This window comes from Durio zibethinus, chromosome 19 (assembly GCF_047325235.1).
Source record: "Durio zibethinus cultivar Kanyao isolate XHJ-2024 chromosome 19, ASM4732523v1, whole genome shotgun sequence".
In the NCBI taxonomy this organism is placed as follows: Eukaryota; Viridiplantae; Streptophyta; class Magnoliopsida; order Malvales; family Malvaceae; genus Durio; species Durio zibethinus.
In genome coordinates this window covers 18658549-18674713 of record NC_143180.1, presented here as the reverse complement: position 1 = coordinate 18674713, position 16165 = coordinate 18658549, and the positions used below count along the sequence as shown (strand labels likewise).

General features: G+C 28.5%; 1 protein-coding gene across 1 annotated transcript; it reads right to left on the bottom strand.

Moving 5' to 3' along the window:
* Positions 1-3590: 3590 nt before the first annotated feature.
* On the bottom strand, positions 3591-12039 carry MAP65-5 (microtubule-associated protein 65-5). The gene is made up of 11 exons (XM_022908950.2): positions 11830-12039; positions 11527-11733; positions 9988-10233; positions 9674-9889; positions 7707-7862; positions 7449-7608; positions 7009-7160; positions 6245-6332; positions 4812-4885; positions 4657-4731; positions 3591-3987 (listed from the first exon to the last, which is right to left on the bottom strand). Exons 1-11 carry the CDS (start codon positions 11902-11904, stop codon positions 3739-3741), a joined length of 1698 nt encoding a protein of 565 aa, XP_022764685.2. The 5' UTR covers positions 11905-12039; the 3' UTR covers positions 3591-3738.
* Between the last annotated feature and the right edge of the window lie 4126 nt (positions 12040-16165).

Sequence of the window (16165 nt, the reverse complement as noted above, 5' to 3'; positions counted from 1 at the left end):
TTTAATAAAATCATGATGTAATAGATCATTTATACAAGGCATGATTATTATCAAATAAAATTACACAAATATATTACTTTTATGTAAAAACCAACGAAAAAACTATTTGTGTATTATATACAAATAAATCATTCTTAAACTTAATTATTAAGAGCACTATTCATTTAAAACTGATACCACCTTCTTCATGTATAACTCATTTAGTGAAAGCCAACATCATTATCAAGTCCATACATTAATGGTGCTTGTATCGGTTTACACCGGTACCCTTGCCATCAAATTGTAAAATCTTATGTACCAAAGAGACTTGTGCACTTTTATTCTCAATGTTTTGCACATAAATGCCATATATGCTAACAATAAGATAATTGGAGCTTGTATTCAAATAATCACTCATTTTCGTTTTCTTAATATATAGCAAGCCATATGTATGTTCTCCATGTCCAATTCTAGGCTTCTGAATGTTTCAATTCATTGCTATATAATTCAAAAAAATTCACAAAAAATATATTCAAGTCATGAAATGTGATAACACATGGAACCATAAAATGAATTTTAACATCAATGAGTGATCTTTTTTCTTTCATTAAAATTGTCTTAAAATATTTAAAAAATTAATATCCACTTTTAGCTAATATATATAAATATAAGAATGGATATATTCTTTATATATATATATATATATATATTATTTTACATTGCCAAAATTTTCATGGCATCTCAATTAAACATGACCTCTTTATATGCATTTCTACCATAGTTCCATAGTATCTCCCTTGAAGATCTCTCACAAATGCTATATGCATGGTGGATATATTAAATATAAGTGCATATATTTCACCTTGGATATATACATGGCCATATATAATCATTATATTAATAATGCATACATCTATTACCCAAACTAAATAAATATCATATGGGCAAAATATTGAAGTAGCATACATACATACATACATACATTCATACTTACATACATACATATATATATATTACTACTTTAGTTTTTTTCAACTAAAACATTATTTTATGGTTGCAATAATTTTAATCATATTTTCATAATTCTTCTACTTAACAATCGTCAAAATAAACATAAATTCATGTTTATTTAAGGATTGAAATTTCAATCATGCCTTTTGAACAAATAATTAATGTATTTTATTAGCAAATTGTAACAAGCATAAAGCTTAACTAATCAAATTCTCCCCTATAAACATTCCATTTAACTCAAAATATGCATGTTACGACAAGCATGATTAAACAATATAAGCATAAAAGATACAACAGCATCTAAATAACATATGGACTACTTAACCACAAAAAATTCAAAAAAAAAAAAAATTATTGGGAGACTTCATTACCGTTCACCTCCATTGTAAACAAAAGTCCCAATGAATGGTCTCCATTTTATAACTATTTATTTTCCAAATTCTCCTTAATATTGAACAAAAGAAATAATTTATCATGTTTAAATCCAAATTTTTTCACCATACATATATAGAGGTACTATTCTAAATCAACCTCAATGAATCACATTATAAATCCATGCATAAACCTGCTCTTGACTTATCATCTAATCCAAAAATAATGACAATTTACATGCATATATATCAATTCATCCAATCATGTCTTCATGAATTTCATAGACCGATTTTAACTTTTTTTTTTTCCATTTTATATATAGCCAAGGTATGATTATTAAACAACTGCCATTCCACTAAAATCCAATTTATACCATGACTAGATGATAAGGGAAAAGTTTCTTGACCATAGAGGGATTCATTTCTTTTTTTTATGATTACACTATTCTCCATCTTACCCTTTATATACATTGGGTTTTCAATTCATTAAATTAATTGATAGCTAATTTCAATCAATATGCCAAAAAGTTATGGTACTGTAATCAATAATTAGAAATAGAATTCTAAGCATACACGTAAATATAAGTATTTACTGTATTTGATCAATTTTCTTATCAACGCTAGTGCACAAAATAAAATGCATATTAATTTTTGAAATTAAAAAAAAAAAAAGAAAAAACTTATCTGACATTGCGCTAAAGAATTTTTTTTGTTTTGTCCATAATTATTTCAACAATTGGAATTTCATTAATGTATTTCAAATTTCTCTCTTGCATATCCATAAATATGAAATGTAAAAATTTCTACATAATCACCTTTAAATTGTTAGAAAAATAAAATATGAGAAAAGAAAATAATAGCAATAAATTAATTTTGAGACGTGAACAACATTTTCTTAAAAGTAATTGTCTTTAAGATACAATAAAATATCAAAACTCTCCAAGTAATGAAAATGCATGATCATACATAACGATCTATTTATAATGAATAAACAAACATATTATTTTAATGAATAACTATATCAAGTTGTTTAAATAAGTGTAATTCTTTTGTTATATAGTTATTATAAACAAAAGTTTTTATTCAAACAGAATTATTTAAACTATGAATAATTAAAACAAACATTAAAAACATTCATCAATGCACAACATTTTAAACTATTAAAAGTTAACAAATTGTTGGATTAGCAACAGTAATTATACTTTACTACCTAATAATTGGAAAGTTAATGTAATTAGTGGTAGTAGTTCATTCAGATAATGGATCTGACCTAGCACACTAACACGCTAAATTATCATGTGGTTTCTTACATTTTGTTTTCAAAATTCTATTATATTCCATAAAAATTTTAGTACTTTATATTTAAATTCCCAAAATGAACAATGGTGGTTTAAGATGAGTGTAGGAGATAAGTACAATGTAAAACTGTTCGTTATAGAATTAGAACTTTGATTTTGAATGAATTTCAATCTCCATTTTTACATTATTATATCTAATTTTTATAAAATATATCATTATAACCAAAAAAATCTCTTTAAAATTCAAAAAAAAAAAAAAATTGGAAGCTGTAATTTTTTCCAAATTTTAATTTACCTTATTTAATTGATCATATTAAAGGTAAAAAATAGAAATGAAAAACGAAAAATATTTTCTAAAATTAAATAGGCCCTTCGTTTCCATCTGCTGATTGGTTTTCTTATAGTATTTCATTATATATATTGAGTAATCAGTGAAATCAGCCAAAGCTAGTATTTCTCCTTTAATATTGGTGGTAATTTGGGTGTTGCATTGTTGTCAACTATATTTGCGCCCCTCAATTATGAAGTTGAGTTTTGTTCTTGGTGAGATTTTTGGTGTTTGTTGAATCAATCTATATTGATAATATATAAAGTCTACTCATTCGTTTTCATTTTTTTCGAAATTTTAAATTCAAATCTTAGGAGGATTAGAGGATTTAGATTTTTTTATTGAGAGAATGTCAATCTCGAAGTCATGAATGTGCAATTAAATAGTGTAAAAGTCAGTTATGATAATATTAAACACAATAACACAATATATACCAAAACGATATGATTTAAAATTAACAAAAATTATATATAAATTTAAAAAAACAAAAAAAAAATCTTTATATGCTTGACATATGGACACAAATTATAATACAATAATTTTTTTATTTTACACGTATTTGACATAAAACAAACACAATAAAAATAAGCAAACTAACAAATCTGATAAAAGTGCATTTCATATCAAATAATAGATCAAACATCTTTGATCTCAATGTAAAATGCACAAAATCATAAAGGCTAGGATAGAGAGTTCAACTTTTCTTGTGTATCATTTACAATGCTGTGATAAAAAAGAAGTTCAAGGCAATCTAATTACCTCGGGAGACGGAGTCATCCTTAGGGAGAGCAACAAAGTTCAATGGTATTACATTGTTGACCCTAGCACTTTCTCTACGTTCCTTTAAACTTGAAACCCCATGGCTGCCTGAAGGAGTAGAAACCCGACGACTGATTGGTGTTCCAGCCATGGTATTAGTCTGACCCAGCGGCTTCTTTGGTCTTGAACCGAACAGTGCCTCTTGCTCTGCAGCAAATTGTTCTTGCAACCGTTTTTGCTCCTGCAAGATAAAGCATAATCAGTCAACTTTAGCCGATTTTGTTACTCAACTAAAAATCCGCCATCCTCCAACAAAACTAAATGACAACAACAAAAATGGCAAATTTAGTTGTGTAAGCAGATCCAACATAAGGAGTGCATGAATTGGAGAATTGGAATAAACGCATTTCAAGTTCAACCCACATGCTACTTCGATATCATGATGCAAGTTGTGTTACATTCAAGTGCATGACAAACATTTAAAATTCGATTATGGAATAAAAATGAGTCCATAATATATATATAAAAAGGTCAAAACACCTTCATAAACATTTAATGCCATTTCACATCTTTGATAGAATTTATTCCTTTTCATTTATGAACTTTCTTTTTAAATCTTTTTTCTTCCCTCTTGTTCTTGTTCTTTGTAGAACAATCTAAACCGTATCCAGTCCAATACAACCTATCCATGACTCAAAGGCAACAGGTTGCACATAATAGTTGATGCAAAGTGTTTCATAAAGTTAAGAACTAAGAAGGAACAATTTGTATTTGAGTGCCTAAGATGTATGGTGAGATAACTAGCTCTTTAAACCTTGTGAATCGATATGTACCTTAAAGAATTGTTACTGCAATAGGTTTAAGGTACTGAAGCTATGATGATGCTTAAATAGTAAATATGCAAACATACCCGAGATCGACGCTTCTCCTCATCTCTCTCTTGGCGTAGCACAGTATATTCCTCCAACATGTGTAAGAGCGAAGCCTTCAATCATAAATCAGTTTTGAGACCAAAACAATCATAAACTTATTTAAAAATAATAACTATAATCACAAGCCACTTACCTTATCATATAGAAAAGGGATTCCTTTCTCCAGCTCCCATGCTTTTACTTTTGTAGTCAAATTCTCAACAACAGCTATCCAACAAGAAGAAGGTTAAGTATTATACAATGGCCATTCAACACTATTGGTTTATGAATACATTAAGCATGGCAGACCTATCTCCTAGTAAACCTTCATAAACCTTTAAAAATATTAGTCACATGTTTGACAGGCCAAGGAAAACTTGTTTTCAATATGTTCTTCTTCAATTCGTAGGCTGTCCATGATATTAGTAATGTACTCAATGCAGTTCAAGACATAGAGCAGTTCTGTGCATGGCTCCACACATCATAAACATGTCATAGGCACACACTTTCACAGTTAATGTACAAACTACATTCACATTATTTTGATGCAACAATCAAGACGATAAAGTAACTATGGTTCTTTTTAAGCTTCACTACTAGCAATTAAAGCTTAGTTTACTCAGGAAAATTCTCAGTAAAGGCCAAAATGCACAGCAGCTATCAAATAAATGTCTGTATCATGCCCCCGGCTTCTAATTCTAATATTCAATTTTCTCTACTGGAATTGATAAGTTAAATCATCACCCTTCTTTAATAGCTTTGCTGATAATTCAGATATTATTTGTTGATCCTCTTCATAACCTGTTTCTTCCTTCAAGATACAAATGTTTGTAATCACATGATAGCTTAAATCTCACCTTAGCATAACATTCCAAGTAGAAGAGCAGCATTTAACTCTAGAAAATAACTCTGCCTTTTAGAATTAGGAAGAGAAAGTTCTCGAAAGACTGCCAAAAAGTACTTTGGAAGTTGTTAAGAGTTCAAGAAAATCTGTGAGGCTGAAGTGAAATATATGTGTAGGACAAAAATAGGAAAGACTTATCGCCTTATCCCACTGCCTAGCCTTCCCACCAAATAAATAAATTTGAAGTAAAATTAACAAAGTATACGAGCCTCATATAAGAAGTTCTAGAGGATTCAGAAAACAAAAAAAAAAAAAAGAAAAACCCTGTGTACAAAAAAAGTCCTTGTCTTCCAATGAAATAAATAACAGGATAGAAAATACTGCTAAAAGGAAAGTAAACATTAGAAATAAAATTTAAAACTACAAATTTTACATCAAATGCTGAAATATTTGAAATCACAACAAATTACTTTTAAAAAACTAGTTAAATCACATCAATGAAACAAGAATAACCAATTCCCTACTCATTGAAGAAATATATAAATGAATTAAGTGAATGATGACAATATAATGTATTACAAAGAAACAGTCCACAAACAAATAAATCATGATCAGATAGAAATTCCAGATTTTCTTTTTTGAAAACTTACATTGCAATAAAGCATGTTTCCTACTAAACAGAAGAAATTAATTTAATACATCACAGAAACCTATATTATGATGAAACATGATTATAAGCTTACATGGCAATTTGCTGACCAGAATGCGTGCTTTCTCTGCACGTTTCAGATTTTTGTGCACTCCTCTTCCTGCACTATATCGGTTTTCATCCTGTATAAAACAAAAAATAAAATAAAACAAAATAAAATAAAAATTAAGATAAAAAAAATAAAAGGTATAACTCTATAACTGTACATCAATAACTTTCAGCTTCTTTAAGCAGTTTACAGATAGCCCATCTAACAACAATATTTCACAGGTTAAAACAATTTTAAAGAGGGGTAGGGGCAATAATGCCAATAACTAGTGCTAAAACTGGTTCAGTTCTGTCTCAATGATAATTTGACTCAAATTTCATATTTCACTGGCTCTTTAGGAAGTTGATTCTTTAATATGGTATTTATAGGGAATTATTAATATTAAAAAAATTATACTTCAATTTTTTTAAGAAAAGTCCCCTTCCCTGAAAATATAACTTTAAACTGGTCAAGATCTGACTTCAAGAAATGTGAACTTTGAAGCACCAGATAAAATTTTATGTGTGGCCAGCCCTCTCTAGATCATAACAACTTAACAGCAATCATGATTTCAAAAAGAAAACATTACACTAAAGCATGCAAATTTTAAAAACTACTATAATTTTGGGATATTAGCATATTAACATAAAGATTACATTTTATGCAGCAGAAAATGTAAGGGTGAGAGTCAATCTAAGGATCTCTTAACAGAAATTCCAATGGAACACGCAGCAGGAAAAATTCCAAATAGTTTCTAAAGTAAGATTTACCTTTTCATAGTCATCCAGCCATTTTTCCTCCTCGGATGCATGTCTCCATTTCTCTACCTTGTCCAAAATATCTTTCCGGCTTAAAGCTTCCTGTTTGGCTTTTGCAATCTGATCATCCATGCTAGACAGCAGATTGGACACATCAACATTACCTGCAAAGACATGTTGAAGGAATAATCACATCACACATTAACAAAAATTTCTGCATCAAGAATTGCATCCATGATACAAAAATAAAAATAAATTTTCAAAAGCAAATGAATATTTCCAAAGAACATAACAGAAAACATGCAAAGAACATACACCTCATTATGTAGTTATTATGTATGACAAACTATGGGGCACTACAAATGGAAATCAATTTTCAACATGAAAGACAGGCACATTTATAGAAATGCAAACAAATATAGATAATTCAGAAGGAGATAATTTGGTAGAACCAGATTCTATGAGGTTGATAAGAATCTGCCGTGCTGCATCACTGTTTACATCCATATGGACTCCTCTGTAGATTTCCTCAAGTTCATTTTGCCTCTTAAATACCAACTCCTTCATTTTACTACCCTTCAGTACATTCAATCTTTCAACCTCAACCTCAACCTGAAAACAATAACATATATATAAACATTAAGTGCAAAATACAATAATCTCAGAACATCAGCAGTTCTAATAAAATAGAAAAAAAAAAAAAGTGTTACCTGTTCAATGATATCAAGACCAAGGCATCCTTGTCTGGAGACCTCATCAACTGATCTAGAAATCAATGAAGTAACATGCTCAAATCTCTTTTGCTCATCAGCAGGTGAATCAAGGAGATTCCATAGTTCCATCAAAGTGCTCCCGAGACATTGAAGCTACATGTAAAACAAAATGTTTTAGAGAACAAAGTTTCTGGTGAAACTCACATGGAAATACACAAATCGTTTAATGCTCGACATAAAATTGCAAGAATACAAATAAGCGAATTCTCATGTCAACTATAGAGACAGAGAAAAGAAAGCCAATTTTAAAAGTTATTAGATGCCACTCAAAATTTATTAGCTTACAGAAAGAACCTCAATTCTCAACTCCTCTTTAACTACTCAAAAATAAATAAATAAATAAAATAAATCATAAAAGAGAAAGAATAATCCAGCTGGAACAGAGGATAATGTATTAGACATGATTCCATACGTATTATTTGCATGAGAATTACTTATTGAAAACTAAAAAGAGGACTTTGTTCTTGCATATTTTCTAAGATAACTCTATGTTATGACGTGGAATAGTTAAGCGTCATTCTGCAACCATCAAAAAGGCATTCAAGAAAAACAAGAGTCACTGCCCTATAAACCTAGTTTTGAGAATGCTAACCACTAACATCAAAAACCAAATTGACTTCGAAGAACTTGCAACCAAGATTTCTTGCCAAAAAAAACTTAACTTTTAAAGTTTGAAGCAACAAACTGTACTAAGCAAATCTTGAACTTCAGCTATCAGTCCCAATTCTTAGATGCTGGACTTCTGACAAGCTATACATGTTATCATCCTAAAAACTATGAACGCCTAAACAAGGCAGCTTTTCTGATTGTATGGCATGTTCCATACTGAAGTAACACAGTAGCTAAAAAACAGAGGATGACCCTTCTCAATAAGTATTGAACTTACAGAAGATCAAGAGAAAACATCCTCATTCTTATAAAACAATGCAATTTCCTCAAAAAAATTGCTCATGCATTAAAAGTTACTAGTAATCAAGCTGTTTAAGAACTTAAGCAGATTGGATCAAAAAGAACCAACTATAAAATGCAGCCATTCATGCAGGCAGCACTAAAACAAATATGATACTGGAGAAAAAAAAAAAAGGCTCCCAAACTCCTGCTTCTTTTGGTAAAATTATAATTCTATAAAACACTTTAACTTTCCCATCCTACAAATCCACTCTCAACAAACACCTAAAGAAAGTACTTGGTTCACTAAGAAACTTCAGTTCCTCAAGCAGAATGGTTGACCAACGAACATAGCTATATTTGAGAAATTGTAAAATTTTTTTATTTAAAATTTTATTTTAATTGAATGGTGTTTAAACACTCGGACCTTGTTAAGAAAGCTACTACTACTTGAGATTTTGACTTACAAATGAAATTTTAGTAATGAACTAATATATGCAATACATAATAAGCAAAATTTCCATCCAAGCATAAAGCAAGAATATTAGCTTTACCAAAGAGCAAAAAGGCAATTAATTTTTCATGCATGTAACCCTTGAAAACCATTTGTTCATTGATATTTACAATTGCAAAATTATCATTATGTTTTTCCATCCCAAAACTCCAAAACATCTTATGATAGCAAAATTTTTAAAGTGAAGGAAAGACAAACTAAATTGGTGTCTCAATGTCCATTACTGATCCAAAACAATTGCAAATTGCTTCCCTATGAAAATCAGTCGATAAGTCTATTTAAATAGTAAGTAAAAGGCAATAAAAAGGAAACTTATAGTTAATATCAATTCCATATCAGTAAAGCATATATCTTAATTTTGATTATTAAGCAAGAGCAAGCACAAACAGTTACAGACCTGCATATGCATAAGTACATTGAAGTAAATTTAGTGGTATCTATGCATGGAGATATGCAATGTGTCAATACATGAAAAAGATTGGCAGAATCCCTAAGATGTCACCTTTTGTAACCTTTTTTGCTTCTCTTGCTGCAGTGAATAAACCATGCCTGTTAATTTAGCAAGAGTATCATTGCTGATACTCTTTGATTGACCATTTGCAGGATCAATCAGGCTCAAATGAATGTCACTAACCGTCTTCAAGAAATCAAAGGACATCACAACTGACAGCTCATGAATCATATTAATGTTGCTGTTAACTTTCTCTAACCGAATAATCTGCAGATTCAGTAAAAGTCAAAAACAAATAATTAGAATATACAAACTACAGCACTATTAGTACAACTTAAAAATCCAGACAGCAGTTATCAACAAACCTTCTCATTCTGAAGCTCCTGAAGGTGAGACTTAAGCTCCCCCAGTTTCTTGACTGTCAAATCACGCTCATTTAGTTGAGGATCAGCAGACATGATAGGCTGACCATTGCCAGCTATTTCTGCACAGATTCGTACAATCTGTGATTGGGTTTCAGTAAAATCCTTTACTCTTTGCTCCTTTTTCGACCTCAGATCCTCTAAAACAGGCCTTACAGAAGATATTTTCTGTTTGAGAGTGCCCTTTCCCTTCTCAAATTGTTGTACAAATAAGCCAAATCAACACACAATATAAAGGACAAAACAGCTATAAAGTGGATATAACCTAAGATAGTAGATGCCTAATGTAGACCACCATATGATTAATTTTAAACATAAAGTGGGGCTTGTTATATGGATCATATATTGCGCTAATCTGCTCTTTAAGGCCACATCATCAGAAGCACTTAAAAGCAAAGGTCATTTTTTCCACCCATGTCCTATCCAATTTTACACATAGAAGGTCATCTTTCATATGATTTCACAATTATTCTTGCATAATTTTTTCTCTTTCTGAACCAAAAAAAGGAAAGCATTCCCTATCTTAAGAATACTAGCAGCAAAAAGCAGATACTTGCTGCTTAAGAGTGCCCTTTCACTACTCAAATTGCATAAACGAGCCAAATCACACATGGTATGTAGCATAAAAAAAATTGTAATCCATTTAAAACTTAGATACTTCGCACATAATGTAACCTGTTGCCTACTTCATTTTACATGCTAAAGGACATGTTTTTCCTAATGATTGCACAAATGTAAATGATCCAAAGCAACACATGATGTGCAGGAAAAGACAACCATAAAGCAAATATATACCCAAAGATAGTATATACAGAAAGTAAGTTACTGTCTATTCAATTTTACACATACAATAATAATAACATAGTAAGCTTTTTCACACAAAATAGGGCCGAATATTATGCCACTGTGTCGTAAGAGCATGTCCTCAGTAAAACTTAGTAAAAAATGAGACATATTTTTTGCATCCATGTCCTATTCAATTTGATGCAAAATATAAACCAATCTTTTCCCTGATGATTCCACAAGTGTTCTTGCAACATCTTATTTTTCTTCATTTTGCAACCAAAAAGGCAAGCATTTTCTACTCCAAGGATAGTAGTAGAAAAATCAAAAACAACAAATTTGGCCTTTGTTTTTGCTACTTACTTTCAATATTTCTTTTTGCTTCCTAAAAAAACTGCTAAAAAGCAAAATCATAAATAGATTAAAAAAACATAAATGAGTAAATTACTAAAATGTACACCAATCTTAACATAAATATTCTATATAAAAGTAAATTTATGCATTTTACATCGAAAAGAATTTTAATTTTAATTATTCAAAATTATTTATTAATTTTTGTATCTAAAGTGTAAAAATCAAACAAAAAAAGCAACAATCAGACAGAAGCTTAGAAAATGCAAGCATTTGCGCCTTGATTCAATTTTACATCATTTCACATTGCAAAACAGTATGAACAAGAAAAAAGAAAAATCAACGAACCCTCGAGAAGGAGATGGAATGTTCGCCGAGGGCGGAAACGAGGTTGGCGACTTCGGATTCAGATTGAGCCAAACAGTGATGCAAATCAGCCTTGTACTTTCGCGTCATTTCCACTTTTCTTCTGTATATATCCAAACATTCTTGCTCCAATTCCAACAGCATCTTATCTCTTTCTCCATCACTTTCCCCTATTTCATCCCATATTATCTAGTAAAATAACATCAAATTATTTGATTTTCTCAGTCAAATCAATTTAAAAAATAAATAAATTTCCCAAAAAAAAGTGAGAGATAGAGAAAGAACCTGCAATTCTTGAAGGAGAGAAGCGCAAGTGGTTTGGGAGCGAGAGGGAGAGAGAGACGGGGGCAAAGTTGTCATTTTTTGGGACAAACAAAACACAAAAAAAGAAGATTAAAGAAAAGCTCGAAACCCTAAAGAAGAAAAGCAAAGCAAAATGGAAGCGTTAGGAATCAGAGTTTTGAATTTTAATAAAGAGGGAAGATTTTGGATTTTTTTTTTTTTTACATTTCTTAAATTTTGATTTGATTTCCTTTTTTTTTCTTTTTTAATGCAAAGATTTTATTTTATTTTACTAAAAAGATTTTCCACTGAGAGAAAGTGAGAGGAAAAAAAAAAAAAGGAAGAGAACTTTCCTTTGGAAAACAGTAGCGATACGGAAATTTAAGTTGTTTTGGCGCGAAACTGCACGCCGTGATTTCCCTGTTTTTGTCTTTTTTCTTTTTTTTTTTTTTTTCTCTTCTCTCTTTTGATTTTTACTTAAAAAATTAGAATAACAATTTCATTTGTAAAATGAATTTTTTAAGCCTCGCTAGTAGGGAAGGCAAAATAATCCATACCCGACGGGTTTCGGTCCAACCCGATTTTTTAGGATCGGTTTTTTTTTTTGAAAATCGGGGGTCGGGTCGGGTAGCATGAAGATAAAGTCGGGGTCGAGTTTTAGGCAAACCCGACTCTACCCGACCCGATATATATAAAAATAATTTTTTTAATTAATTTTTTAATTTTTTAATTATATATATTTATATAATGATATTTTTAAATATTTATATTTAAAAAATAATATTTTATTAATTTTGAGTCGGGTCGGATCGGGTACAGTTTATATAGTGTCGGGTTCGGGTTCGTGTATGAAAAAATAAAAAAAAATTTCGAGTCGGGTTGGGTTCGGGACGAGCAAAACCCGACCCGATGCCAACCCTACTCGCTAGCCTTAAAAAAGGTATTTAATTTATAAAATTTTGGATTTCAAAAAAAAATATAATTCCCAAAAAAGTGAAATATTTGGAGTTTTTTTATTTTTAAAATATCTTATATTCAAAATTACTTGTTTAATTAGAGAGAATCTACGTATATTAATTTTTGAATAATTATTATAACATATTTAAAATATATAATGACTCCTTTATATATATGATGGTAACTTTTTATTAACTTTTATTAATAATATATACCTAAACAACAAATGTGCCTTTAATAACAAAAGAAAAAAATATTTTATTTGATTGTTGTTTTTATTTATAAAATATTATTAATAAAAAAAATTAGAGATTATTTAAAATATTTTTAATTGAAAAATGCCTTAAATAATTTTTTTATTTTTTTAAATTAGATTATTTATGTTCTAAAAATATCTTAAATAAATATCATTTAAAAAATATAACGAGATTATTTAAAATATTTTTTATTCAAAAATATCTTAAATAATCTCCTTTAAAATGTATCAAAAGATTACTTAAGGTATTTTTGGATAAAAATCCTTAAATAATGTCTTTTAAAAATTTTAAAAAGATTATTTGAGGTATTTTTTGTCTAAAAATACCTTAAATAATTCCCTTTAAAATGTATCAGGAGATTATTTAAGGTATTTTTTATCCAAAAACGCATTAAATAATCTTCTAAAATTTTTTGAAGGGTATTATTTAAAATATTTTTTTACCAAAAATGTCTTAAATAATACCCTTCAATTTTTTGAATTGTATTATTTAAAGTATTTTTTATGAAAACTGTCTTAAATAATTTTTTTTCATTAGTTATAAGATTCAGAAGATAAAATATAAAAAAAATGAAGTAGCTCAATCAGTTAGAGTATATGACTATTAACCATAAGGTCTTAGATTTTATTTTTCTTTCTACCATTTTATTTTTTAGGATTATTTATAAGATTTTTTTTATTATTTAAGACATTTTTGGTCAGAAAATGCCTTAAATAATGTTGAACAATTTTTTTAAAGGGATTATTTAAGATATTTTTTGCTTGAAGAGATCTTAAATAATCCTATTTAATTTTTTATAAAAAATTATTTAAGGTATTTTTTTGCCAAAAACACCTTAAATAATCTCTAAAAAAATTGAATAGACTTATTTAAGGTGTTTTTGGCTAGAAAATACCTTAAATAATACTAAAAAAAATTGAACAAGATTATTTAAGGCATTTTTCATGCCAAACGTCATTAATTACTATATAAAAAATTTAATTAACAAAAATCTACAACTGATTTGTAGTCACTTCCAAACATGCTTTTCAAAATGAAAATAGCTATTTCATAATTTTTTATTCAGATCAAAATTTGAAAATAACATAACTTTTTCCCCTAGAATCTTAGAATACTACAAAAAGAAGTGGGTTTCTAATTCTGAAACTTTGGGTACTATTGAAAATCTATCACTTTTCTTTTGAAATCGAATTATCTTAAACCAAACGTTAGAATCAAATACCTAACAGTAAGATTTCGAGAAAAAATGTATAGATTCCCTCGAACTAAATGCATCATAAGAATTTCTTATTCAAGGTTCGATTTTCATTCGATCCATAAACCTATAAGCACCAAAAAAAATTAATATTAAAATATTTAAAATAATAATATTTTAATATAATTTGGAATTAAAATTAAATAAAAATCATTTTTATTAATGAAATAATGTCTCAAGTCGCACTGGACAAAGGCTTTAAAATCTTTGTCTAAGATTTGATCAGTTAGGCCTACTTACTCAATCTTTGAATAAATTTAATCCTATTTCAAACAAAAATCACTTAAGACAACCATCAAATTTCATAAAAGAACCATAATTAGCGAAAAAAAATCATAAAGAACAAACCTTCTTTTTGCATAAAAAGAATCCGTCCATTTCAAGTCAACAAAACAAATTAAAAAAAAAATCAAAAATTATACATCAAACTCAAATCATAAAAAAAAAAATGCAAAAAAATAAATATCAAGTAAATAACAAAAAATTAAAAAAAGTATTTTCTCTCTCCTAAGATTTTCGTTTAGGGCTTTCTATGAAGATTTTGACTATTCAAAGCTATAGAAACCAAATAAAAATATTGAAAAGCTATCATGAAAGTTTATTAGCCAACAGTGACAATCCTAAATTTGAATAGTTAGTTATAGCTTTAAGGCTAGATTTGTGGAGTTCTAGAGAATTTTATAAAAATCTAATTTGATAGAAATAAAAAAAAAAAGGTCAAAGGAAGATGTGGGTGACTTTTAGGATAATTTCATCATTGATAAATAGTTGTCGAAGAATGAAGCAACAATAATAGTTACCTATTAAATTTTACAAATAAAAAGAGAGAATTTGAGGTAAAAAGATGAGGTGTAATTTAGAGAAAGATAAAGCTAAAATTGAAGAAATGAAAAAAAAAAAAAAGATAATCTAACTCCTAAACTGATGCCATTTTAGTGAGTGAGAAAATAACAAAGAGAAAAATGAAAAGAAAAGAGAATCTATGAAAATAAATGGGTCAACTCGACCCAGCTTGTTTTGGAGTTAGGTTTTGACTAAATGTTTATTTTGGGCTCACTCCAAAAAATAACAAAATATGATTTTTTATTATTATTGTTGTTATTGTTATTTTTGTTTTTTTGTTATTATTAATGTTATCATTATTTTTGTTGATGTTTGATAAAATTCATTTTTATTATTGTTACAATTAAAAATTTTGTCCAAACATAAAATGGGCTTCAATGTAAATTAAATTTATGAAATTACTTTAAAAATTAAAATAATATAACAAAATAATAAAAACAACCATCAAAGGCTTATGTCCCAAATAGCCAAACTTGTTTTATTATTTTGATTTATTTTTATGTAATTTAAGAATTCTTTCACTTTAAAAGTTTTACCTTTAACTCTCAAGTAATTTGCTAATTTCTAACTAAATGAACCACGCCATTATCCTTATTATGTTTCTTAATGCTTCAAATAAGTAATATCACTTGAAAAAAAAAAAGAAAAAATATTTCATTTTTAAGATAAACAAACTAATAGTAATGCAAAGTATATATAATACTTCATGTAAAATATTAATGTAGCAAAGGAATTAGGATTCTCACCTTGTTTCTTGAACAAGAATGAGATTTAACTGTAATAAATTACTTTTTCCAAAAATAATCCTTTGGTTCTTTACAAAACCAATCCTAGATAAAACTCTACTAATGAAGTGTGTTGATCTAGGCTATAAGCTTATAAACATTTCTTTCACGAGGCATGGTAGGCACACAATTTGATTAAACCCCTAATTGTATATATATAAAGTCTTTTGAATAAAAATGAGATGTTTAGCCCACTTTGGATAACTTTAAAAGGGGCTTAAATAAGGATTCTTCTTTATTTG

What these genes read in the sequence shown, in the direction of transcription:
- MAP65-5 (XM_022908950.2), bottom strand. Translation starts at nt 11,904, where the DNA reads ATGACAACTTTGCCCCCGTCTCTCTCTCCCTCTCGCTCCCAAACCACT. An exon ending in AGCAAAAAAGGTTACAAAAG is followed by an intron (nt 7,863 to 9,673) that starts GTGACATCTTAG and finishes TTTTACATGTAG; the next exon opens with CTTCAATGTCTCGGGAGCAC. An exon ending in TCCCTTTTCTATATGATAAG is followed by an intron (nt 4,732 to 4,811) that starts GTAAGTGGCTTG and finishes TTATGATTGAAG; the next exon opens with GCTTCGCTCTTACACATGTT.